Below are 25883 nucleotides of genomic sequence, written 5' to 3' on the forward strand. Positions count from 1 at the left end.
GGCACGATATGTGCTGGCATCTTCCGCTATCGCCTCATCCCGACTCTCTTATTGTCGCAGAAAACAAACAACCAGTCAGCAGCAATAAAAAAAAAGACAACCAACCAACCATAATGTTTCTAAGGAGAAAGATCTCTGAAACTGGAAGTTGTAACTTCCAGTTCTTAGCTCCTCATTCATCTCATTCCAGTTTGCAAAAGTTACTTTCCATCCAGGAGCAGAAAATTTAGGCATCCTTTCCACTCTTTTGCATCTATGCTTTTAAAACTGCAATGTTCTCATAGTTGGCACAGGATTTGGGCCAAAAAAATTTGCAGGAAGGCCAACTGTGTTCTGGGCTGCATTAAAAAAGGGGTGGCCAGCAGGGAGAGGGAGGTGATTGTCCCCCTCTACTCAGCTCTTGTGACGCCCCATCTGCAGTGCTGCATCCAGGCCTGGGGCCTCCAGCACAAGAAGGATGTGGTGCTCTTAGAGCAGGTCCAGAGGAGGGCCACTAAGATGATCAGAGGAGCACTTCTCCTGTGAGGAAAGGTTGAGGGAACTGGAATTGTATAGCTTGGAGAAGAGAAGGCTGCAGGGAGACCTCATTGTGGCCTTCCAGTACTTGAAGGGTGCACATGAACAGGAGGGGGAACAGCTGTTTACGAGGGTGGACAGTGACAGGACAAGGGGGAATGGTCTTAAACTGAGACAGGGGAGGTTTAGGTTGGATATTAGGAGGAAGTTTTTCACTCAGAGGGTGGTGAGGCACTGGAACAGGTTGCCCAAGGAGGTTGTGGATGCCCCATCCCTGCAGCATTCAAGGTCAGGCTGGATGTGGCTGTGGGCAGCCTGGTCTGCTGGTTGGTGACCCTGCACATAGCAGGGGAACCAGATGAGCATTGTGGTCCTTTTCAACCCAGGCCATTCTATGATTCTACAATTCTATGATTCTATGACTTTATGACTCTTCATGATTTCAGTAGGACAATTTCACAGCTACATACTTCATTAGGTCTGAACTACTCTTTGTTTTTTGAGAGCTGAGTTGTATGTGTGGTAGTAAAATGTAATGCGACTAAGTCAAATGGAAGATCTGACATTACCCAGCTGCTTTTCTTTTTGTGTGTGTTACTAGTCTATTAATTTAATTTTGAACAGTAAGCAAAATAAAACATATTGCTGAAAACTTATGCAATGTAAATCTTACTGCACTTGCCTTACTTACATATTCAGCTAAGAATAGGCTTCATATTTTGTTCAGTCAGCAGCCAACAAAAATCAGAGCATGATCTCTTAATCTCACAGCTGTATAATAAGCTCTGTAAGGAATATCCCATCTTTGATAGCAGTTACTGGTAGCATGGACTGTCATAGAGGGAAGTTGTTACACGATGCAGTCATTGCTCCTCCCACTGAACAGAAAGCAGTGAAATACATGAATTAAACCAATGCTTGATGAGTAGCAGCATTATCAACATTAGTGTATGAGCATAATGTTAAGGGCTTGACGAGTCACTTAAAACCCTCGTATTGCTGAAGGATATCTAATCAAAAAGTAGTTACATTTAATCAAGCAGTATATTCCAGGAGCATCTCATCCTGCAGCGAGGTCCAGCATTTAATCACAAACCATACACTGAACTCGACAGATTTGTTTCCTGGGTTTTTACTAACTTTAAAGATCCTCAAGAGCTAAAAGTTAGGTAAAGTGAATCCTTCCAACCCTCCAATCATTGTCTAAATCAACATTGAATAGTCTGGAAAATATATTGGAAGTTATCAATCAAGTAATGTGTGTTCAGATAAGGAAGCAGTTACTATATTTAGACAAATATCTCATAACCTTATGGCTCAAAAAAGACCATGTGTGCATTTTTCCTCTTCTTATTTGATCACTGAAAAAAGACTTCCCTTTTTCTATTATGTTCTGCTGAGAACTGCTGTGCTTTGTGGCTTGTTGAAAATTTTGCTTGCAGCAATTCCCACTTCTATGAGTTTAAATGTAATTCAGTAAGAAACCACAGAGGCCTTACACTTAAGGAACCTGATAGCATCACTTAAAGTGGTGTGAAGAATAATGGCCATTGCCAGGGATCAGTTTTACTCCTCTCATGAGCCAGACATATCATGTTGTAGTAAATTGTGTGTAGCTGAAGGCATTGATTGCAATTAGTTTTCCAAGTACACAAGAGGTCAGATCTATAATCAGGTTTTTTTCACCTTATTATTTCTGCCTGCGTGATCATCTTTCTCTGGACACAGCTCAGGCTGTGATTTTATTCCAGACCACTACAGCAAAAAATAAAAATTGCAAAGATGAGGGAGATTTAAAAAGCATCATAGTATGGATCATGCATGCACAGGCTAGGTAACTGTTTTAGCACGCGGAAATGAAATGCAGTAAGAGTTGAGCATTTATAATAAGAAACAATTGTAAATGTAAGCATTGTGTTTCTTTTTGTTGATCTGATAACTTCACCTGCTTTTAGGGCCCTCACTTATATTACCTTACCAGGTGTTTTTTATCCATGTAGATAACAAGGGAGGAGTTGTCTTTCATAAGTCTTTCTGGGAGGTTAGTTTTCTTGTTGAAACATAGCTACCCATATTAATGGCCTTGATGGGCTTCAGTTAAGGCATTGCTTGGAGCCTCTAACCCCCAACTTCTGCACATGGGCCCTACTTCAGCTCAGCTCTGGATTTTCAATTCCTGTCTTCCCTACATGCAGGAGTGCTGGTCTTCAGCTTTGCTACGTATGTACTTAGCTATGGGCTAGATTGATCCTGATCTTCAGGCTGACCACCTGGTTTGACCTCAGCCTGCTCCTATGGAGGTGCTGCGGGCTGCATCTTGCTTTGCATCCTTAGCGAGAGAGGTAAGATGGATCTTGGAGAAACCCATCCCCTACCAGTTCTCATAGGGATTTTCACAGGGAGCTGCTATTATGCAAGATTCCCTGTTGGTGAGTTCTTCATGTTCTGTGCACAGTAAGATAACTGAAGGGACAAGGAGGCAATGTAGATTTTCCTGGGAGCACAGAGCGAATGGAGTGACCCTTACAAGGTTGAAAGCTAAATAGATGTTTCATAGGACTTGAACCAATATCTGATTTCTCTTAAGCTATAGCAGTAGTTTAGTAGTACTGTGGTAGTGTGTAGTGGTAGTAGTACTGTGTAGTTTAGTAGTAGGTGGATGGATTTATTTGTCTTTCCTTCTGCTTATTTTTTCAGTCTTTCAAGTCTACTTTTTGTTTCCGTCACATCTGAGACTTCCCAGTCTGTTGTCCGGGGTCAGTAAGGTGTGTTAAACTATTTCACTTTCCTTGGGATGGGAATACTGAACCATTCTTATGTGTACTGTTGAGCCCCGTAGCACTCTTGAGGAGAGCAGTAAGCTTTCTCAAGTGATCTGCTCTCTTTCCAGAACTACAAAGGTCTTTCACACTGCAGCTTCATCCTCCTACATCTCTCTCTTGTGTTTTGGCTGCATCACATACATGTATCTGATCTAAGTCACAGATGAGGTTGGATGCATTCTGTGCCAAGTCAGACCTAATGAGCATGCAAGCCATGGTATATGTGATATGCTGATCCAAGTTGCCTAGGAAACACTCTGTTTAAGTCCATGTGGTGTTTTCGATCCACCTTATGTAATCTTTCTATGCAGGGCGTGCCAAGTGCACTAACTCTTCAGTATTACTTTTTATGCAGGAGTTCCTATTTTCCTGCTAGTACTTTAATCCTGCTGCACAGCTCTGCAAGAATTAAAGGTATGAAATGTGCCATGAGGTCAGAACAAGATCAGAACAAGATGCCTTGTTTATGACAGTGAACACGCAGTATTTAATTTCCAAGGTGATGCAGATGACCTTTTCCCACTTTCTTCTCCTTGATTATTTTTTTAATATCATGCTGAATTTGGGAATGTCCTGGCTTTGGGTTTCTTCTTGAGAAGTGGATGTAAAGCCACAATCTCTCATTCACTAAAAATAGCCATATGTGTGATGCCATATGGAGTGAATTGTGCTGAGGCTTGCACTCTCCAGATCTCAGTTCAGTCCTGTAATTCTTCTGAAACCTTTGCTTCTGAGTAAAAGCAAGGAAAGGTTTTGCTTCTACTGGCAGCTGGACTGGATCTTTATCACTTTGCAAACCACTTCTATTATTTTTCATGTACAATCATCTTGAACATATGGCATTTGATTTAATTTCTACTGGAAATTCAGCTTGATTTGCTGGAGAGCTGCATGTTTCTGCAGGACTTAACTACTCTTTTACAGATGAAATGGGCTTATGATACTTACTTGGAGGGGAAAAAAAAGATCATGCAAGGATGGCACGCAGCAGCAAACCTGATGTAACAGACTGAGAAACTACCTGTATTCCTTGCAGCTTACACATTTATTTGCAATGAGATGGCTCGTGATCTTGGTGTAAATGCACATCACTCTCTCAACTAGGTTTCTCACTCACACAAATGCAGATGATTACTTCTTTTAATGCTTGCAGGAGGGAGTCCTGAAGTGGCAGGAGGAAAGGTATTCTAAGGAATTAGCAGCGAGATCTTTCTTATGAGAATGGACACTTGCTAATAAACTGAGCTAGACTATGAACCTGTGTTGCAGACTGTGCTGTTGTGGCAAATGTAATCCAGCATCATATAACTTTATCTACATTGCACGGAAATGAAAGCAGTGTAACTTACAGCAGGTTTACACATTGCATGTTACAATCTTTTTGCTAGAAATCATCTCATTTTGGAGAGACACAAGAAAAACAGACTTTCATCTCTCTTATGCCTAGTGCTGCTTTTTCAGAGTAGCTCATCATTCATTGGCAGTCCACCCTGTCCTTCACACTTGATAGGGCCACTGCAATGTTAAGGACTTTGTGCTTTGCTTGAGTGACTCAGCTGATCAGCACATTTCTGTCTGGGCAAGGTGAAGTGCTGATTCCCTTGTGACAGTGGGCAATATATGATACCAAGTCAGAAGGACAAAAGGAATAGCTGACCTTTGAAAATGAGAGATATATATCTGCTATATATATATATATATATATATATATATATATATATATATATATATATATATATATATATATGTATTTATTTATGAAGTTATAGAAGAGGGTGATTCCAGCTAACACTAGAGAAAGATAATTCTATGCTTTGACAGTGCGTTGCTTAGGTAGCTAATGGTAAATTCTGGAGTCATTGGCTTGGTGCCACTGTATCTATAATTGCATTTCATGCATCTCTAGGGGCTCTTCTCACAGGTAAATGAGAAATTGAGCTTCCTTTCTTTAATGATGGTGTCAGCACCCTTTTCTATTCACAGTAAGTCATTTGTTAATATAAGGTCATACAGACAGTTCTTGTTCCAAGAACAGTCCCTGGACACTTTCTATCATAGTTTATCATGGAGGATGCTACTCCTGACTCAGCATAAACACTGATCCAGGAGCAGCTGGTAAGCAGGGCTGCCAAGGGGAAAATCTGTGCCTGCAGAGAGAAAGATGCTGACAGGTTCCTCTGTCTTTGTTCCTATAAGCACTTCCAGCTTTCTTTTTCTCAGCTGAGGAAGAGAAAGAAATAGGAGCTGTGAGCCACTTCTTGGTCTTTCATGTTCATCCTCAGGCTCTATAGTTTTATGTCCTTGAGGCCTTCAGTTAAAAAAATAAAATAAAATAAAAAAGGCTTCCAGGAATGCAATGAGAGATATTTGAGTTGTCATTGTTAATGACTTGTACTGTCAGTTATCCATTCAAGGAGGAAAAAAGTGCGCCTTTCAAAAAGATGGAAACAGCAAAATGGAAGGAAGTTATTCCTCTTCTTAAAGCGAAAGGAATCACTTAGCACAGAAACACTACGCAGGAGAATGCCCTGAAGTTTGCCAAACATCACAGTGGGGATGGAGCAATCACACAAACAGTGGGTAGATAAAAATGGTTTGAGTGAGCTTAGAGCAGGTCGTTTGGCTGTGGACCTTGTCTGGTAGGAACACTGCAGCAACTTCATAAAGAGCTAACGGGGTTGCTGACTTGATCCTGGAGCTCAGAGGAGCATCCCAGCCAGCAGAAGACCTCTTTATATTGTAATAATGATGGTGCTATTTGGAGGAAGCTCCAGGCCTTGTGCCTGTCAGGTCAAAAGGCCTTTGCAAGTGGCTGAGGTTGAGTTAACCCTGGGTTCAGCCGCAGCCTAAGTGGGCTTAGCTGTGAACATGATTTGGAATCTTGTTCAGGACAGAATTGCTCTTGGCAGTGCAGCGGCCTCTTCATTGCCTCCTGTGTAACACCATCCTTCCTCCTGTATGGGAAAGAGGGAGTGTGACTGCTATAATACCCAACGTTGGAAAATGTTTTTATCTTATTTTTGAACAAACATTACCCAATGGGCTGTGTAACAAGTAAAAGATGCACGTAGGAAGTGATATTTTGACATCTAACCAGTTTGGGAAGTCTCAGTATTAAAACCCAGATTTCTTGTATCAGCAGAGGGCGCAGCATCATTAACCAAGCAAAGGCTTTCCTGCTTACTGCCAAACCCTACCTGCTGGTGCCTCAGGAGCAAGGCTTCAAAGGTGGGGTGAAGTCACAGAGTTAGGGAGTTGGAAACTTGGAGAGATCTTTTAGTAAGCACAAAGCCATGTGACACACCACACACACACACCACCCTCCATTGTTTTGCCAGAGTTCATGTATTTGTGGAGCGCACTTTATTGGGATTAGGCATTAAAGTGCTCATTTAATTTCCCAGGACTCCGCCATCAAGGCTGGCAGTGCTTGATAGAGCTGAGCATTTTGTTGTGCTGTCGCCTGTTCTGTCAGAGGCAACCTATAAATATCTCATGCTTCTATGTTTCCCTATCTCTCACTCTGTAAGAGGAAATGGCCTTTTTTCATATGATTAGCAGGCAGAGGAACTTGTGAAAGTGACACAGCTGTACTGTTTCAAAAAAAAAATACAACACCAAAAACCCCACCCCACAGAGTTTGTTACCAGAGCAGCTTAACTGCTGGCTCTGATAGACCTGAGGGCAGGACTGCCTGCAACATGGAGCGAGAGCCGATGCGCATAAGGGAGGGCTACTTGGTGAAGAAGGTAAGCAGGCAGCCTTGGACAGGGTGGAGAAGAGAGCTGACTGAGCAGGCTGGGGAAGTGTAGGGAAACATGCTTTGCTTTCAGTTATTTAAAATTAAAAAGCTTTTTTTTTTTTTTCTTCCTAAAAAGGAAGGTGAATAATGAAAGCAATTCTGTGAGTAGTAAAACAGTGTGATTACAGAAGTGATCTATTGATTACAGAAGTACTGCTAGCAGTCGTATCTTGTTGCAGTACTATGTGATGAGGCATTTCTGTGTTTATCCTACAGTACTTCTGGGTCAAATATATATATATATATATATATATATATTTTTTTTTTTTTTTTACTAAGAAACACAAATGCCTTGGTTGGAAGCTTGGTAAAATAGGTAACAGCTCAAAATGACCAGAGCCTGTTCTACCGTGCTTTATCAGAGAGTAAAATATTAGAGAAGCACGTTGCTATCCCTAAGTAGGGAGAGCTTGTGGGACCATGGACAAGGATTAGGTTACAACTGTTATTGAAATCCTTAGTGAGACCAGTCTGGTGTCCAGCAGTTTAAACCAAGTCAGTTCTGGAGCAAGGGAGGAGCTCTGTTGTGGGATCTCTGCTCATCAAAACCAGAATTCAGCTCCTTAGAGCTGCTGGCTGGAGAGCTCTAATCTGCTGCCACTGTTGCATAGAGGCCACTCCTCAGTCTTATTTCCACTGGCACTGGAAGTAGGCGAGTTTATACAGTAATCTCAAAGTTGAACTGATGCTGTCATGAGGAAAGAGATGACCAAATTCACTCACGGCAGATTGCAGTTCTCTCTAGTTCTGGTGGCCCAATATTTAGAGCAGGTGGCTCACAATCTATATTTTTCCATGGCAAGGAAATGGCTAGGAACACAAGCACTGTGTCTGGCTGGGGCATGCCAGGGAAAAGATGTGTGCAGGCATCCGGTGTGAGTTCCTGCCATTCCTGTGGGTGCTGGTCCCCAAGAAGTCTCTCTGTGTGGGTACTGCTAATGGAAAATTGCTGCTGCATGTGCTGTTTCAGTAGCAATAGAGAAGTGGAAATTGTGCCCCTTTTCTGTAAGGTGGTTCTGTCCTTGCTGAAGTGAGTTTGTGTTGATGGTGAAGAGCAGCAGTGTGCCAAATGGAGGCTGGAGGGCAAAAGGAGAAGATGCAGACCAGACTGGTAGCAGCTGTTTGATCTATCAGTAAGACTGCAGTGGATTCTGTAAGCAGAGCTTCCAGCCAGGATGGGCAAGGTCCTTATCAATCTTACCTGCTACTGAAATATTCTCCTCTTTTTTGTTATGCTTCTAAAGTGAAGCTATGGACCACACCTCCCAGACAAGTCACTCACACAGCCACAGTTGTCTTTGCCAAGGGTGAAGGCTGTTTTTCACTGGCTCTCTTCTTTTCTAATTTACCTCATGGGAACATGCTTGAGGATCAGTGTTTTAGCTGGTACAGCATGACTTCTATTACATATGCATTCAGTGTGGGTTTTAGGTCGTCCCAAGCTGCTACGTGTATTTGTGGTGACTTTGTGTAATCTTCTGAGCAAGCATGGAAAACGGCTTCTACTCATGTAGTGCTGCAGGAATTTATTATTTTTTTTTTTTAAGTTGTTCTTCCAAAGCAGGATTGTATGAGTTTTTAACACAGCTAATGATTTAGAAACCAATTTGGAGAACATCCATCTTTATATGAAGTTTTTGGAGCAGAGGAGTTGGTCTGATTTTTAGTACAAAAACATGCAGCATCCTTCTTGATTGTCTTTCATGAGCAGTTTTAGCTGAGATCACCATGACCACGTTTGGGCTTTCTGAAGGTGGATGTAAAGCTGCTGGTCTAACCCAGCTGTGCAGTGGCTTCCATTGGCAGGGCATGTCAGAATCTTCAGGAAGTATTAGCAGAAATATCAAAAGATGTGCTAGACTGGCAAATAAAAGGATTGTGTGGTGGCTCAAGTCTTGGATCACCATCTTTCTTGATTCCTTAGCAGAAGTTCAACCTATGGGTCACGTTCTCCAGAAATGATAAATTCATACAGCTTAAATGAGCAAAAAATCAAACTAGAGGAAACAGCATTCAATCCCTGTGTGCAATCCATATCCAAGACTGGCTCTTCTTTGTAACTCTCTGTTCAGCTGGGTTTCTAGACAGCCCCCAGCATAGTGATTTTTCCTTTGGAAGGTAGCATTTGCTTGTGGGGATCCTTCTGCCTCCGGTGAGGGCTGCAGAGGCTGGGAGCAGGTTCCATTCTTACTACCATCTCTGCTGACAGTTTTCCCTATTCACCTTGTAGCTGAATGTAAGATCTGATTCGGAGTGTGAAAGGCATAGAAAGCAAAAGTAGGAGGAAGGATGTGATGGAGAAAGGCTATATTTGGGGAGTGGTGGGGTGGGAAAAAAAGGAAGATGTTTTTTCTGTCCCATTCACGTGTGTAGAAACGCAAATGCAGCTAGTGCAGTCCCTCTCTCATGTCTGAAGATGAAAACAAGGCACTTTGCACGGTGTGATGGTGTCTGCCTTGCTTCTATCTGCAGCTTTAAGAATGTCCGGTCACCATGGGGGAGGGAAGGGGGAATAAACGGGTCTCTCTTTGTGCTGGAAAGACTAAGGACAACTAATGTTTTTGAAGAATTCTGGACCCATGTATGTCTGGTGCTCTTCAGTAATTCTTCAGAGAAGCTGTTGATATTCAGCATATCTAAATGTTCATTTGGATGAGAAGTCAGTCACTTCTGTGTCTGGGATTGTGACTGTTCTTAAAGCTGTCTGCAGGCAGGCTGAGCTAGCTAGAGCACAAGGTTCTTAATTCTAGAGCTTAATCATGCTAACTGAGCACAGAGAAACAGATCGTTCCTCTTTGAGTCCCTGAGACTTTGGCCATTTATTTCACTATATGTAGGTTCTGGCCCTGACTTTCTCTATATTTCACTTGTCTAAAAACTGTGATTCAGAAACAGGAGGTAAAAACTTCAAGAGATGAAATGAAGCACCTCAAATTCTCACCACAGCAGTTTGGGATCTGCACCCTAAGAACCTTAAACTACTCATTGCTATTTGCTGAAGTCAAGAAATCCTCTGCAAACTTAGAATCTTAGTATCACTTGAATTGGAAGGGACCACTAAAGTTCACCTAGTTGAACACCCCTGCAATGAACAGAGACCTCTACAGATTGCCCAGGGCCTGGCTCAGCCTTGCCTTGAAAGTCTCTGGGTTGGGGCATCAACCACTCCTCTGGGCAACTTCTTCCACTGCCTTACCACTTTTAGTGTAAAAAAAAAAAATAAAACTTCTTCCTTATGTCCCATCTAAATCTCCGCTCTCCTAGTTTGAAATCATTTCCCTCTGCCCTACCACAACAGACCCTGCTAGAGTCTGTCCCCTTCTTTCTTACAGCCCCCCATCAGATACTGAAAGGCTGCTCTCAGGTCTTCTGGATCCTTCCCTTCTCCAGGCTGCACAGCCCAGCTCTCAGCCTGTCCTCACAGGGACGTGTTCCATCCCTGGGCTCATTTTTGCAGCCCTCCTCTGCACACTCTCCAGCAGCTCCATGTCTCTCCTGTATTGAGCACTCCATGTCTGGATGCAGTGCTCCAGGTGAGGTCTCACAGTGCAGAGCAGAGGGGCAGGATCACCTCCCTCACCCTGCTGGCTGTCATCTTGAATCAAAGTGGCTGGGACAAGCTGAAAAGAAATGCCTACAGGGAAAATATTGGAAAAACTTACAGGTGGGGCCACTGGAAGAGGAAGTAAATGGTGGTCAGAAGAATAACAACAGTGTGTTTGAACTGCATAATAAGATGGATGCGGTTATGGTTTAGTGTTCCCCTTGAGACATGATAATTAATTTAGAGTCAGATGTTCTGTGGAAGATCACATCTTCACTGTTCACATGATATCCATTGATTTCTCAATGCAGGGTAGCATGTTTAATACTTGGAAGCCAATGTGGGTTGTGCTCTTAGAAGATGGAATTGAATTCTACAAGCGGAAGTCTGACAACAGCCCCAAAGGGATGATCCCACTAAAAGGAAGCACCATCAACAGCCCATGCCAAGACTTTGGCAAAAGAATGGTAAGTACTTCTTTTTCTAATAACTATGATTGACAGTATACTTAAACTGCTGAAGGCCCTGAAAGGGCACAAGGCTGGTAGTTAGATTCCTTATTCATATCCTGGTGATCACTCTCATTTGTCTTAGAAGGTCACAAGCAGGCTTGGACTTTTGTAGTGTTTGAAAGGTGTGACTGCTTGAGGAACAGCACAGGATATTTCAAGAGAAGCAGCTCAGAAAGCAGTTGTTTGGATTTCTGACTCTGTCATAATGGATCTAAATTGTATTTTCACGGTACCAATAGCCACAAAATAAAACTGTAGTAAACTGTCTCATGAGCCCTGGAAAAACATAGTTATTGCCAAAGAGCACTGACTAGTTTGCTTGAGTGGGAGGGAGATAAATGCTGTGATACAAATGCCCTAAAAAAGCTGTGATTCCAAACTGTTTCGTTACCATTCAGTAAGTACATGAGGTCAGGTAGTTCATACTCATATAATCTGTTTTATTTGCATGTTATGTGGTTATATGTAGAGCTTTTACCTATGACTAAGAGCTACATGTTTACTCAGAGTGAAAAACCAAAACTGATTTGGAGAAATTAGTTGAAATGATGCTATGCATTTGGGCTCTCTGTAGGCAAGCACAGTAAGCAAGGTAAGGTCCAAATTCCCAAAGAGATGCACGTATCATGATATTGGTAAATTCAAAGTCTTGTTTGAAAGAGTTTAGTAGCAAGCATTTAGTCCAGGAGAAGACTGTACTGTTGTGTCTGGAAGGAGGATTTTATGATCGTGCATCCTTATCCGATGGTCATCATAGATACAGCAATACCTGAGCTGGCAAGGGAGAGCATTCAGTTGATTCAGAAACATTTGAGACCAAAGCCATCTACTCCTTCTTGCTGACAGCTTCTGCCCGACTCAGCCTCTGGCAAGGCTGGGCAAGCTTTACTGGTAACCCCTGCAACTTTGGATCTGACCTTTTGCTTCAGCAAGCATATGTGCAAGCCAGAACTCTGCATTACTGCACTTGACTTCCCCTCTTTTGCAAACCCTGAACAATAAAGTGTAATTACATTCAGGGACTTGAGCATGGGGGAAGAAAATTAAATAATCAAATGAAGGAAGACAGTGTATCTGTACGCATCTGGTTCTAATTCTGTCAGTTTAAAACTGTGTCTCAGCACTATCTAATTAACAACCCTCTGTACAGCTTTCCTTACTCTATATGTGGGAGGAGGATGCTGTTCTGGAGTATCAGATCCTACAGTATAGTACTAGACATTCATTTTTTCCTTGTAAAGCATTTTTTTCTGGACAGGTTTTTTTGTGTTTGATGTCCTAATAAAATCACTGTTGTTCTGTAGTGGTTGCATGTGCACTCCCAAAATAGGCAGAGGGGTAAAGTATTCAGTGTCAGATCAGGAAGACAAGGCACGTGCCTTTTCAGAAGTAAAATCTGATGCAGTTTGTTGAAGTCAGTGGAAGTGGTCCCAATGACTTCATTAGGTGTTGGAGCAGATCCTCTTTGTTAGGTCAGTGAGATCCCTCTGCAAGTCCATAGAGCAGCAGCCCTGAAGAAGTGCAAATTTGCATTTCTCAAACAGTCAAAACTGCTGCATACTAATTCCTACAAGCAGTGGTGTTATTGGGATTGTTCTTACTAGTAGTTACTGCCCAACATGATTAAATTACTGCATATATTCCTTGAAAATACAGGAACTTTAGTTTTTGATATTTTATGTCTTTATTATGCAGCTGAATTCAAAGCCTCTGTATTGCATTGTGCATTCTAGTTAATTGCATGCTAAAACATACAGTTGTGCTGCTTATGGGAATAATTCTGGTTTATAGTGGCTTGAATGCATTTATAGCACTAAAAATGGAAGTGTAGTCAAGATGGTCAAGAAGATCAAGTGTGGTCAAGATTTCTGTAGGGTAAGAAGTGGGGTAATTCTAATTAGGTCTGTTTTAAGTCTAGTATTATTTGAATTCACACTGGGGCAGGGAATATTAAGCTGTGAGCAGACTTCCATGTTCATCTGGTCAGATTTCAGCTGTTTGAGTCAGGTAGGCCTCAATGCAGTGATACAGTCTGAAACCTCATGGGTGCAAGTTACAGCACACAGTTTGGTAAATCAGTTTCAAAAAGCAGATGTTGAGGGGAAAGGAAGTAATCTTGGATTTCTTAAACAGATAAAGCTTGTTCCCAAGAGGCTGTGACTGCATATTTAATGATTTTAATTGCAAAATGTACTCACCGTTGTTTACTGGTCTTGATGTGAATCTTTATCATTGCTCAACGTGATGTTAATTCTGCTATATTCCTTCTTCCTCTCTCTTCCTCTGGATGGCATTATCATGTATGGCTCCTTATAGTGGGATTCATTTATCTAAAATGTTGGTGTTTAGTTCAAGCTAATGCTCTAATTTTCTCAAAAGCACAAATAGATACACATCTCCAGAAAGGAGTTTGTTCACTTCTAGGATTGGAGACAGCTGATGATTCAGTCTTGATTTCATTGCTGTAGATCCACTGTTCTGTGCCCTCTGATGATAGTCTCTACTTGTCCTTATGGACCCATGCTGTTTGCTCCATTATTAGCTTGATGTTTCCAGTTTGATGCCCACTGAGCCTTTTTATTCTTGTACAGCTATGGAAAACGTAGCAGTTCCTCTTACGGGGAGTTGTATTTTAGAGGAAATGGAAGCCCTCTTGTCTGAGTAATTTGACCTGGATTTTCCATCCAAAAGGTCACTGGATGAAAGCAAGATCAAACAGTCTGAATTTAGAGGGTTTTTTTTTTTTTTCCAAGTTGATGTTTTTTTGTTTTTTTTCTCTGCCTAGTCCTGCCTTTAAAAGATCTGTTCTCATTTTGTGGGAGTACAAGTTTTCCATTGGGGTCAGTGTATATTAGAGAGGCAGTGATCACGATGTGTATCTCAGAGTTGGATTTATCATTTCCCTGCCAAATCCTTAGAAGTGTGCTAGACTGCAAACAAGTGCAGCTGTTCTCTGTGACAGTTTTCTTCTCTCTAAGCATATGGTGTGGTTTGTTTTTTCGTTACTGCCTCTCCTCCAGACTGACCACATCTCTAAATAGTGAGACAGGTTTACACCCATGTGATTTTGCAGGGGATGGGTACTTCAGTCTTTCAGCTATGTTGGACTTGCCAGCAAATGTTAAAATCATCAGCTATATCGGTGCCACTCATTTTTGCTGATGTTAGCTCTAGCTGGAAAGTAACAGAAGTCCATTATCTGTACTGCCTGTCCATGCTTTTCTTTAGAATTATTTGACTGTGGCTCTAAGGCACTCTCCAAAGCCCCTTAGATAGACTGTATGCCATGGTGGCACCAGCTACACTAAAGTAACTTGAAAAAAACATTATTTATCCTTCCAGTTTGTCTTCAAACTCACTGCAGCCAAGCAGCAAGACCACTTTTTTCAAGCCTCCTACCTGGAAGAGAGAGATGCTTGGGTACGGGATGTCAAAAAGGCAATTCAGTGCATAGATGGAGGTCAAAGATTTGCCAGAAAATCCACAAGAAAATCCATCAGACTTCCTGAAACAATCAACTTGAGGTATGTTCTTGTAGCTCTGCTCGTCTGTTTACTTCCCTCTGCAGGCAGTGGCAGAGATGTAACCTCAGCATGGAAGAGCTATTAGTATGTCTGTCCATGCTACCAATCCAGTTTCCCTTGGAGTCCTTTCTGCATAACTGACAGTTTCAGCATGGCAAAAAATAACTTGTGATGAGAACTGGGAAGACTTTTTTTTTTTTTTTTTAAAGCATCATCTTTATAAAAACAAGCTAATTTGTCAAAGGATTTGGCTTATGAGCAGGCTTCTGTGTACACTGCAGCGCTACATGTGATTCTTTTAGGAGAAGCATTTTCACAGAGGACAGAATTTACTGTAAAAATGTTTTTATATTTATCTTATCTCTGGACAAATACTACTGTTAGCAGTGGTTTTTGCATGATGAAGATAGTGCCTGCCAGAGTACTTGGAGTTGGCAAAGGGAGAAGGAAACATAAAGGGCACACTCAAGATGCCTTCTGTTTGTCAGTACAGGTCAGTGTGATATTTGTCTCTGAGCAGCAAATACAAAGAATAGGAGTGAGCCTGTGGTCCTTCTTACAGGACAGTGAAACAATAAGGGGCAAAGATCCAACTAAATGTCTTCACTGGATTCATCAGAGGATCACCCTGATTGAATAAAAAGCCAAAGAATTTAGCCTGTGACACATAGTGTTTGTCCTTCTCATTTCAGAACCTCGGGGAATTAGTTTTGAGCAAGTGAAAAGCAGATGGGAAGGAGGAAGTCAGATCAGGAGTCACTGAGGTTACTTGGGCCCTCTGAAAGCATATGTGCTTAAGGGATGTCCCAGTCACAGGCTTTCTGTTCAAATAGCCTCCACAGTAGGTATTCCTCTGTTCACACTGCAGTCATCACAAGCTGGGACAGTCTCGAAATGGGGCCAATTAATGATGAGCCCTTTCTGCACCGTGCCTGTATTTCTGATGGCAATGGTGAAGCTTCCATGTTTTGCACAGAAAGCTTTTCAGGAGAAAAACACTAAGCCATGCTATAGCACTGCAGAGAGCACTATGCTAGCAAAATATGAAGATCCTGTGAAAGAATGTTTCTATAACAGCTGGATGTAACTTTTTACATGCTAACAGTTTTTGTTGTTTGTTTTATGCACAGTGCTTTGTACCTCTCAATGAAAGATCCTGAAAAGGGTATAAAGGAATTGAAGCTGGAAAAAGATAAAAAAGTGTTCAATCACTGCTTTACAGGTAAGGAGATCTTGTCCTGGTTTTTTGGAGATTTTGTCCTGTTTTTTTTGTTTTTTTTTTCTTCCCTTTGTTCAATAAAAAGAGCACAGGGCTAAGAGTCTAAAGATAGACTAAAACAGCTCCAAGCCATTTAAAGTACAGTTTGTGAAGAAAGTTTGAGAGGAAAGCCTGGCAGAGGTCATGTTGACCATTGTGGGACATGCTCAAAGGATGAAGCTTGGGAGGGTTCAGATACAGTCATATGGAGGAGAGAAAATCGAATGAGTGCCAGCAAGATTGAAATAGATCTTTCTAGAAAGTTCTGTGAAACAATTCCAGAAGAAATGTTTCTCACTGAATTTTTCTACATCAAACTGTGTCATGTTTTAATTCCTGTCCTGCTCCAACTCAAATCTGTGGGTGCTAAGCTTGAATGTCAACCTCTTTCTACAACACTGCATCAGTAACATTGCAGCTTGAAAGACTGTCTCCTCCAGGCTTGGATTTTCCAGTCCCTCCTGCTGAAGCTTCCCAGCTCAGCCCTGCATCTTTTCCAAGCTCTTTTCTCCTGGAAATACAGGGTTCAGGAGTTGTATTGGCCCAGGACATCAATTGGATTAGCTGTACCTCACTGAATGACACAGGCACATTTGCAGATTAATTCTCTGCATTGTCACTGAGAATATCTTTCAGGAGACTTGTGTTTAGATGGAGTGGACTTGTTGCCTGTTGTGGTGTTTATTTCTTGCTGTTTTTTTTTTATATAAGGTTTCTGTGTGTTTGTCTTGGTCTGTGGCTGATATTCATATTGTTAATTCCTTTGTAACCAGGCACTGCTGTGATTGACTGGCTGGTGTCTAGCAACTCCATCCGAAATCGCAAAGAAGGCCTCATGCTTGCCTCCTCTCTCTTGAATGAAGGCTACCTACAGCCTGCAGGAGATACATCCAAGGCTGCAGCTGAGGGACTGTCAGATACCCCTTTCCTGGATCTTAGTGATGCCTATTACTACTTTGTGAGTGCTGTACTGGTTTTCCTTTGTTTCTGGTTTGCAGATACTCTTCTCAGGCTTGAGCCTTGTTTTTTAAGTCCTGGAGGAAAGGTTGTCAGAAATTGAGAGTTCCGTGTTAAACATCTTTCTCTGTGTGACGCTCAGAATAAACTGACTCAACATTTGTAAGGTCAGTTCTTCTGTCGCTCTGTGTGAGCTGAGTACAGAGATCAAACTGGGCTCTTTTTAGTTTAGACTTTGTTCCCATTAATTTCAGCAGTAACCAAGACTTGGCCACCAGCTCCCCTATGATGATTCAATGGAAGGGAAGGGAGTAATTCATCATCATGAGGCTTCTTAGAGCAGCTCAAGCTGGAAACACGTTTTTGTGCTCAGAGCCATCAGATGTGACTCAGTTCACATGCATGCAAGCAGAGTTTGCCTATAAGCCAAGAAGCAGAAGCTTTCAATATCTACTTGTAACCCCTGTCCTGGGTAGCTTACCCAATCTTTTCAGTTTATTTCTTCAAATCAGTCCACAGAATATGAAGAACTGCAATCACAGCCAAATACTGCTTTTAAAAATGCTTGCCTTATAAACTTATGCTTGCAAAAAGTATTCTTACTGTCGTGTAAAATTGCTTCAGTTTTACAGTTCTGTTTATACTTACTGCATAGAATCACCCTACTTCACTGAAATGAATTTCCCATTGCTTGCTTTGTTTTCCTAGAGTATCTCTATGGTACCTGGGCAGAAACAGAAGCACTGGCAGTGCTGGTGAAGGAACCATGTAGCCATTATGGTTCCTGGCTACCCATGACGCTTCTGATAGCCGTTGTGCATTCTGCTTGCTTTAAACTTGCTTTTAGTTTGCTTCAGTGATCTGGGGGAGGAAACTCCAGGTCAGCACCTGGCTTGTTTTCACATGAACTGGAAGTACAAAAGATTACTGTATACAGTACAAATGGTTACCTTCATTTATACCATTTGAATTACATAGTTTCACTAAGCAGCATCACAGATTATCTGAGATGATAGACAGCCTGGATGGAAACAAATTTTAGATGCTGTGCTTGATGTAGGAAGAGGAGAGGTACATTGGGTTGGGAATGGGCAGCCCAAAATGTATTGGCTGTGCCAGCTTTGCTTCATGTAAACTGTGATGCGTGGAGGTGCTACAGCTCTCTTCAGAAGCCCGAAGACCTGTTTTCATAGTCCTCAATCTGAAATGCTTCCAGTGTGACATGGAGAGGTCCTCAACTTTACTGGAGTGTTTTTCAGTGAAAGAGTTGGGTTTTTTTAGGTATCAGAAACAGAGTGGAAGGAAGGCAAAGAAGCCACACTCATACATCATGTATAAACATGTACCATTTGTGTAACTACTTAATGTTCTCTTGTGATCATGCAGCCTGACAGTGGATTTTTCTGTGAGGGGAATTCTAGTGATGATGATGTGGTCCTGAAAGAAGAATTCAGAGGCATGATAGTCAAACAAGGATGTTTGCTAAAACAGGTTGGTACCACGCACCTTCTACCCTTTCTAGCCTAAGATACAGGATTACTCTTTTCCTCTTAAAAGCTTTAAAGAAGAGAAAAATAAGCCTTGTATTTCTCTTGTTCAACCAAGTTACTCAAAAGCAACAGAAGAAATTAGGTATGTCTTTCTGCTAACACTTACCCTGTCACATTCACCTCAGCCTGGTTAGTAGGAACTATTGCAAGCAGCAATAGTTAGTTGAGAAACCAATATTTTGAAATGCCAAGAGGAAATGATTCATGATGTTCTTTACCACTTAATCTGGATTTGGTCACCCTCAGTGAACTGTGGCTCACTGTAGGCACCACTGCTTCTGCTGATTATGTCTGTTTTCAAGACTGGAGTGATGGATGGGGGAAAATGTAGTCCTGCTGTGTAATGGCGTTACTGCAGTTACATTGTGAGTGCTGTAAAATGAGTCAGTGTTTCAGCTTCCTGAAATGCTTCCAGATCTGATGCCCTGGGATGTCACCCAGTCTGTCTTCCCTGCAGCTTTTCTGGTGACTCATCGTGTTCAGGCTGGGAAGGTCAGGAAGGGAAATTTCCCATCTTCCAGGAAGAACAAAGGGCAGAACCAGATGAGCTGGATGTAGTCCATGTATGCCTAGGGTCCTTGTGACCAGCAGGAGTCCCTGAGGTGACCAGCTGGGCCAAACTGAGCTCTAGGATGAGATCTCCCAGAGCTGGAATGCACTTAAACAATACTGATTGATTGGAGGTGATGGACTAAAGGCTGGGGCAACTTTTATTAACATTTGGATGCCTGCACTGTTTGGAGCTAAATCTACATGCTGATATTATGCTCTGAGGGCAGCCCCTAGAAGTCGGGTGCAGTGCCTGGAGCCCTAGGAGGGCTGAGTGTCTCAGAATGGCATTGCTGTGAATTGGCATGAAAGCTTCCTCAGCCATCCAGCCAGGGATGCTGTGGAGAAATGTTAGGATCTGAGCCTGGCTGCTAATAGCAATGATTATATATATGTGCAATTATAACTGCACCGTTGGCCATAAGCATTTGCAGGGAGGGCAGTTCATGACATCTGTGTTTTTGAATTTTTCTAGGGGCATCGGAGGAAAAACTGGAAAGTGAGAAAGTTTGTTTTAAGAGAGGACCCTGCATATCTTCACTACTATGATCCTGCTGGAGTAAGACACGTTTGGTCAACTTTGAATTATTTTTCTGTTTGTTTGGCAGTTTTGCTTTGGGGTTGTTTTTTGTTGTTGTTGTTGTTGCTGAAGTTTGGTTAGTTTTTTGTTTGTTTGATTTTCAGGCTGCCCTCCTCTAGAAATATGAGTGAAGTATTTGCTTAGGAATGTGTGATTAAAAAAAGCCAGGCAGGGCAATGGGGCAATTTATGTTCACACTGCCTGGTCACTCTGGAAGAGTAAGAGGGAATGATGTTTTTGGGGGCTGGCATGTCAGGGTGGCAAGTGACATCCAGACCTGGGAGCAGTCAGTACTGAACTGTGCTCTCACCTTGTCTCTGTGGTCAATTAGAAGTGAACAAATTGAAAAGAGCAAATTAAGGCAATACAGTCACTTTGCAGTTCATAATTTTCCATGTCAGACTGAGACATGGCACTTTACTTTGCATGTAATTGTAATAGGCCAAATACTGTTCTGAGAAAGGAAGGAGCATCACTGCAGAAAAAACCTACCCTAAAAGCAGGCGTCCATATGGGTTCAGCCCATTATGTGTGTTTGTCAGACAGCTGCAGGAGCAGTGCTGTTGTTGTGGGTTACAGGTTCTGTGCCTGTCCTGCTTGGCAGAAGCAGCTTAGACACAATGGGGACTCAACACTGAAGAGTTTGACCTCCATTTCTGGTGTGTTTTCCCCACTCCTGGCTTTTCCTCCCAAAATACTGAAGTGTCAGCTCACAGGAAATGCATGTTTCAGGCTTATGCTAATAGAGGTGCTTCTCCATGCATTTTTTGCCTATCACAGTCTAGAAGCATGAAAGAAGGAAAAATAGTCAAAGTTATAACAGCTCCTGCTGGTTTTGTTTTTTGGTTGTTTTTTTTCTCTAATTAAGCAAACAAAAACTTTCTAAGATCTGCTCTTCTTTCTAATTAAGCTTCTTTTCACCATGAAAAGGAAAGCCTGTAGTTGGCACAAGGTGGTTTATATTCTTTCCATGCCATTATTCAGGACATGCAAAATACTCTGCAGATCCTGAATTCCAAATTCCAAAAGGCTTCTTATTTATTTACAGATCTGTGAACGCCCTTACCCTTCATATTACACTGGCTGAGGATCCCTGGTTTTCTAAGGTGACACCCTTAGTCGCCAAATGTTGTTGTTTCCACTGTGGAGCTGTAGTCAGTTACAGAGATGTGAACAGTTTGAGGAGTGTTGTATTTTATGCTGACTTTGTATCTGTCTCAGGGAGAAGATCCACTAGGAGCAATCCACTTGAGGGGCTGCGTGGTGACTGCAGTGGAAGATATGCCAGACTGTAAGGAACCATAGTGGAAGAGCTGTTACAGGGTTTTGGTGCATTCTTTCGATCTGCCAAAAAATCACAAGTGATTTTTCTTTTATTTTTTTATTTTTACTCAAAAACAATTTGCACCAATTCAGTAATTGTTCTAATTACTAATAATTCTAATTACTCGGTTATCTTTATCACAGTACCTTCCTCTAGTAACTAAAGGTAGCAACAGGGTATCTTGTGCTTTGTCAGTTGTTTAAACTAGTCAAAATGATGACCTGGTATCCCTATGTTAAGATAACTGGCCACAGAAATAAGCTGAGTTCTCTTGTTAGTTTGTTTTTTGGATGGTAACTTTAGGTTACAAATGGCAGTGCCAATGAATTTGCTGCTCTACATATTCTTCTCCTTCCCAAAACTAGAAGCTGTGGGAAGAGCAATGGTTAGCATTGCTGCAGGAACAAGAAACATTCACTCTATGCATTCTCTTCTCCATCGAAGCAGTGGTGAAATGTGCAGAATTCATATTTTTTTACTCCAAAACAATGACAGATTTCATGGGCCTAATTTTGCAAACTGCTTACACAGGTATGGCCAGGCACAGCTATAGAAAGGGGGCAAATCCCTTCACAGAATGTAAAGGAAGAAACGTTTTAAATGCAAGACTTTGATCACTCATAGCTGACTTCCTTATTTCTTTCCTGTAGCCAAGAAGCATGACGTTGAAAACAACCTGTTTGAAATAATCACAGCAAGTGAAGTCCACTATTACTTGCAAGCAGCTTCATCTGCAGAGCGTACAGAGTGGATCAAAGCAATTCAGACAGTTGCTAGGACTGGGAAATGAAGATGATCCACCAGCAATAAGGACAACTGAAACTGATTGCTCAAAACAAAACAGGAATTTTAGCTTTTCACTGAGATAAAGTCATGTCAACCAGAAAAGCCTCCTAAGGCTTGTGGGTTGGGAGGGGGGAATAAGTTTCGGTTCTGTAGTGGGCACAACCACAACACAAGTGGAAAGTATCTTACTAAATTATAGCATAGAATGTTACGTTAGTGTGTGCTTCTTGTAGTATTCAGTATGCCTTGGGAAGGTTATACCTTATGCCTTTCCCTGCTGCCACTGCTGATAGCGAGGATTTCACCATTAAGAGCGGACAGGATCTTGTTGCTGTCTGTACACAAGGAAAAGCCAGTATGATTCAGCCTTTACTGTTTGAGTATCCTCTAATAACTCAAGGGATTCCCAAGACAAACTTTACCCTTTCTTCTTTACTAGCCCATCTTTCTGCTGCCGTGTTCAGCTATCCAAGTAATGCAATAGAGCTAAGGAAATAAATATTTTTTGGAAATGTGATCCACACCTTTATAATCCTTCAGTGACAAGGAAAGGAAGAGTACAGACAACTGTGGTAGCACTATGCAGAAAGCATAGTGTACAAATGTACAAATCAATGACAGCTGTATGAGTATCCATGCAGGAAAATTCTTTGCCTGTGATTCTTCCGAAGCAATCTCAGTTTTTCTGTACCAACTTCATTTTGACCTTCACTAAATTTCTCCAAAAGAATCTGCTCCAGGATCATTGTTTTGCTTCCTTTAGATGCCAGTGCAGCTGCTGGAGTGTTGTGCACTGCTGATTTGACCTGTATTTGAATTAAGAATCTTTCAGGAAGAGGAAAAGGATCCATAAGTTGATACTTGAATTTCCAGCTGAGGTGCTGTTGATTAGGGTCTGTCTTAACCTACAGAAATGTACTCAATGCTTGGCTCTGTGCTTTAAGTCATATTAGAGGAGCCTTATTAGTTCTGCAATAAGTGTTGTTTGATGGTGTCAAGTTGCCTGATCAATCTTTGTTTTTTTTGTCATACTTATGCCTCCAACCTTCAAGTCTTCAAACTTTAACTGGAGGTCATCATGTGACATTCTGCACGTAGCCTTTTCTTAAAAAAAGAACTTAAAAAGAAACTTAAAAAGATAAATTAGATTTCTTATCCTTAAGAACTCTTATTCAGGTTTCTTGAAACTAAGAAATAAATATGGTTCTAAAGCTTATCTTTAGTTCTGTTTTCATTATATGTGTATTTACCCTATTCACACATATGCCATGCAAACAGAGCCAGGAAAAGCTGCTACTTTAGCTTAGGGTAACCAGATTGATGTTCAGGAAGAAACTTCATCTGGTCCATGGAAGCTGTATTATCACAAAAGCTGTTGTTGTTTTGGTAAAGCGGTAGTACAAGCAGCTTCTGCAGTAACTGGACTGTGCCTTGGTCTATTGGACCAGCTTGGTGATGATAATCTCTCAGGGCATGGTGCTTTCATTTAACATGAAAACAAAGCTTTGGTGATCCACTGCATGCATTTGGGTTGATATGGTTATCTGCACAATGGAAAGCTATAAATACAATAACAGATTGCTGATAAGTTTGGTTTTTGGTTTTTTTTTTTCCCCCTTTTGGAGGGGAAAGGGTATGAATGTATCATCATCTCGTTCACACAGATAGCAAAGTTAATAGAAAGCAAGTCTGAAGAGATCTAATCTAATGTACCTGAAGGTTGATGGCCTAAGTATGGCTTGTTGCTTTCTAACATGATACCAATACTGTGCCTTTCACTCTTGCCTAAAGAACACTCTGCAGTTATGTTCATGTTATGGAGTTGTGGTTTGATATCAAACACCTGCAGAAGAACAGGTACCACTTTTTGCTGGGACTCTCTTGTTGGTGAATCTCTGCAGGTAGAAGCCAGTGTAGTCTGATGAGATCTGGACCTCAGAAGACTGTATCAGCCCAAAAGGAAAATATGTTGGGCCTTATGCTAAGCTCAAAGCTCAACCACACTTTCTACTCTGTTTTTATCTCACAGGCATCTCCATTTGTTTATTGATCTCTGGTGTTTTTTCTTTTTTTAACCCCCAAAGTGCTTGGTTTTTCAGAAGTTGCAGGCTTTGGCATATTTGTGACCTCAACAGTAGAGAACAGCGAATACTGGCAGTCAGCAGAGTCTCCATTATCCTAAAGGAAACATGGATTTGTTCAAGAAGCTGCTTGTACCCTTGAATCTGGGTAATTTTCTACTGTGTGTGGTAGAGCACTCCTGGTGTCTTTCACTTCCTTGAATTACTTCTGGTAAAGGATCAGATCTCGTTCTTTAATAAGCTGAGTTTCTTCTCAGAAATAACAGAAAATGCAGCTGTGCTGAGGCAGCGGGCTGGCAGAGACAGTGTTGTCACATCCATTTAGGACATAGAGGAAATCAGTTTGTAGCAGGCATTTCCTGTATCTCATGCAAGCTGACAGGATCGCTGAAGCCTGGTCTGTTATTCTGAGGAAGGAAGCCTCACAGTGAAGAGAAGATAACTATTTGCTCAGCCTTGCTTTTTTGATAATTGCTTTGTGGTTTCTCAGACCTCACTAACCCCAAAATATCCTATAGCACAGGAAAATGAAAAACAGAAACTCGTCCAGCTTAGCATTGCAAAGGAGGAATGCAACTGTTGGTACAGTGCCTACACATGAGTGGTATTGTTGGCAAATCTCTTGGGGAAGAGACCTGATGTTTGTACCAGACAACAGGTTCTCTGACCTGCTAGGTGGCTCTTTATGACGTGCACCCCGAGCACTTATCTCAGGGGAAACATGAAGACTGCAAGTTTATGTCTCATGCCACCCTGCCCTCTTTTCCTTCTCTGAAGACTTTTGTTTGCCTGAGAAGGTACTGCGCAACTCCAGACCGATCTTCCTTTTATTCAGGTTGCCACACATCTTGACACAAATAATTAGCTCCGCGTTCCAGGATGGATGTGTGCTTTAAAAATAGACGTGATAAGAAACAAGTACATCTCAGCAAAGCCCAAACTTTTCTTTTTACGGTGAGGCATCTCTGTGATAAGTTTTCCACAAGGGATGACCTGGAGACAAGGGTTAATATGGGGCTGTTATTCAAAGATACTCCATTTTCAAACACGTGGTAGTGCTTCTGAAAATCAAAGTGAGAATTTAAGTGCCACAGGTAATCTGACATTAAGAATTGTGCGTGATAGAATGGGAATTGTCACAACCCTCAAACTGAGTGAAGTTGCTCAGAAAACAGCTGCTGGAGCTGAGACAAGGTGCAAAGGCTACCGTAATGGATGTCTGCAAAGGAAAAAAAAAAAAGGATTATTTTTATGCCAGTACAATTTCCAGACATACCAAACGGATTTTGTCCAAGGAAATTAAATATTAAAATGCAATTATATCATAGATTATGAGGCAAGTCCAGTTACTCAGAAGATGGGGAAGGGAAGAGGCATACTGAATGCTAGCACTAGAGGAGAGAGCAGGCCTAGTACAAGGCCAACTAAAAGAGAAAGAAAGGAGAGCAGATGCTTGTGATCCACGCTTCTTCCAACTGTTTTCACCTTCTATTTAAATCATCCTTCCATGCGGTCAGTAAATGCTACTTCAACAATAATTACTTTTTTTTCCTATTAAGATGAGTTAGTCTTTTGTTATAGAATACAGGAAAGCGAAAGAAACCGCTGAGAATAAGGATTATATTTATAACCTTTGTTTACTGTAAGACATGTACAATGTCATCTACAGTGAAGATCCTCATGTGTTTGATTTGCCATAGTTTTCCCTCCCCTGGCATGCTGCCCATGTACTCATCAGAGCTGGTTTTCAGGGGTGTCTATTAATGATGCACGTACAAAAACACGCTTATAGCGTGAACCTCCTTCTTCCACAGTTTAAAAGAAAACTGAACAAAACAAACTTGTAAATACATTGAAAAATATAGCATCCATGAGAACTGCAACAGCCTGCTAATTGTTCAGCCACGGGTGGTGCTTTTTCCCATTATCCAATAGTCCCTTCCCCAGGTGGAGGCGACTCTGTCTTAACCAGTTTCCAGCAGTGGTTTTCAAAAGATTTTTACTTGTTTTGTGTTCTGGCTTTCCCTTGAAGGGTAAGGTTAGAGTTCTTTGTGGTTCCGTGATATTTGTTTCTGTCT

The 25883-nt window shown here is 41.6% G+C and overlaps 1 protein-coding gene across 5 annotated transcripts in view; it reads left to right on the forward strand.

Moving 5' to 3' along the window:
• Positions 1-22940, forward strand: part of PLEK (pleckstrin) — a 56610-nt gene extending 33670 nt beyond the window's left edge. For 3 of the 5 annotated variants that reach the window (XM_052678615.1, XM_052678705.1, XM_052678378.1), the window contains 8 exons: positions 10996-11151; positions 14539-14720; positions 15851-15942; positions 16752-16936; positions 18322-18426; positions 19510-19593; positions 20836-20905; positions 21589-22940. In XM_052678615.1, coding sequence (XP_052534575.1) covers positions 11002-11151; positions 14539-14720; positions 15851-15942; positions 16752-16936; positions 18322-18426; positions 19510-19593; positions 20836-20905; positions 21589-21728 — 1008 coding nt within the window. In that variant the 5' untranslated portion in view covers positions 10996-11001 and the 3' untranslated portion in view covers positions 21729-22940. Of the gene's footprint in view, positions 1-2567; positions 2859-6957; positions 7088-10995; positions 11152-14538; positions 14721-15850; positions 15943-16751; positions 16937-18321; positions 18427-19509; positions 19594-20835; positions 20906-21588 lie in introns of those variants that run through there. The other 2 variants (XM_052678542.1, XM_052678459.1) reach the window with 2 other exon arrangements.
• The last annotated feature ends 2943 nt before the right edge of the window (positions 22941-25883 follow it).

This window comes from Tympanuchus pallidicinctus, unplaced genomic scaffold (genome assembly GCF_026119805.1).
Source record: "Tympanuchus pallidicinctus isolate F22 unplaced genomic scaffold, pur_lepc_1.0 scaffold1, whole genome shotgun sequence".
Taxonomy (NCBI): domain Eukaryota; kingdom Metazoa; phylum Chordata; class Aves; order Galliformes; family Phasianidae; genus Tympanuchus; species Tympanuchus pallidicinctus.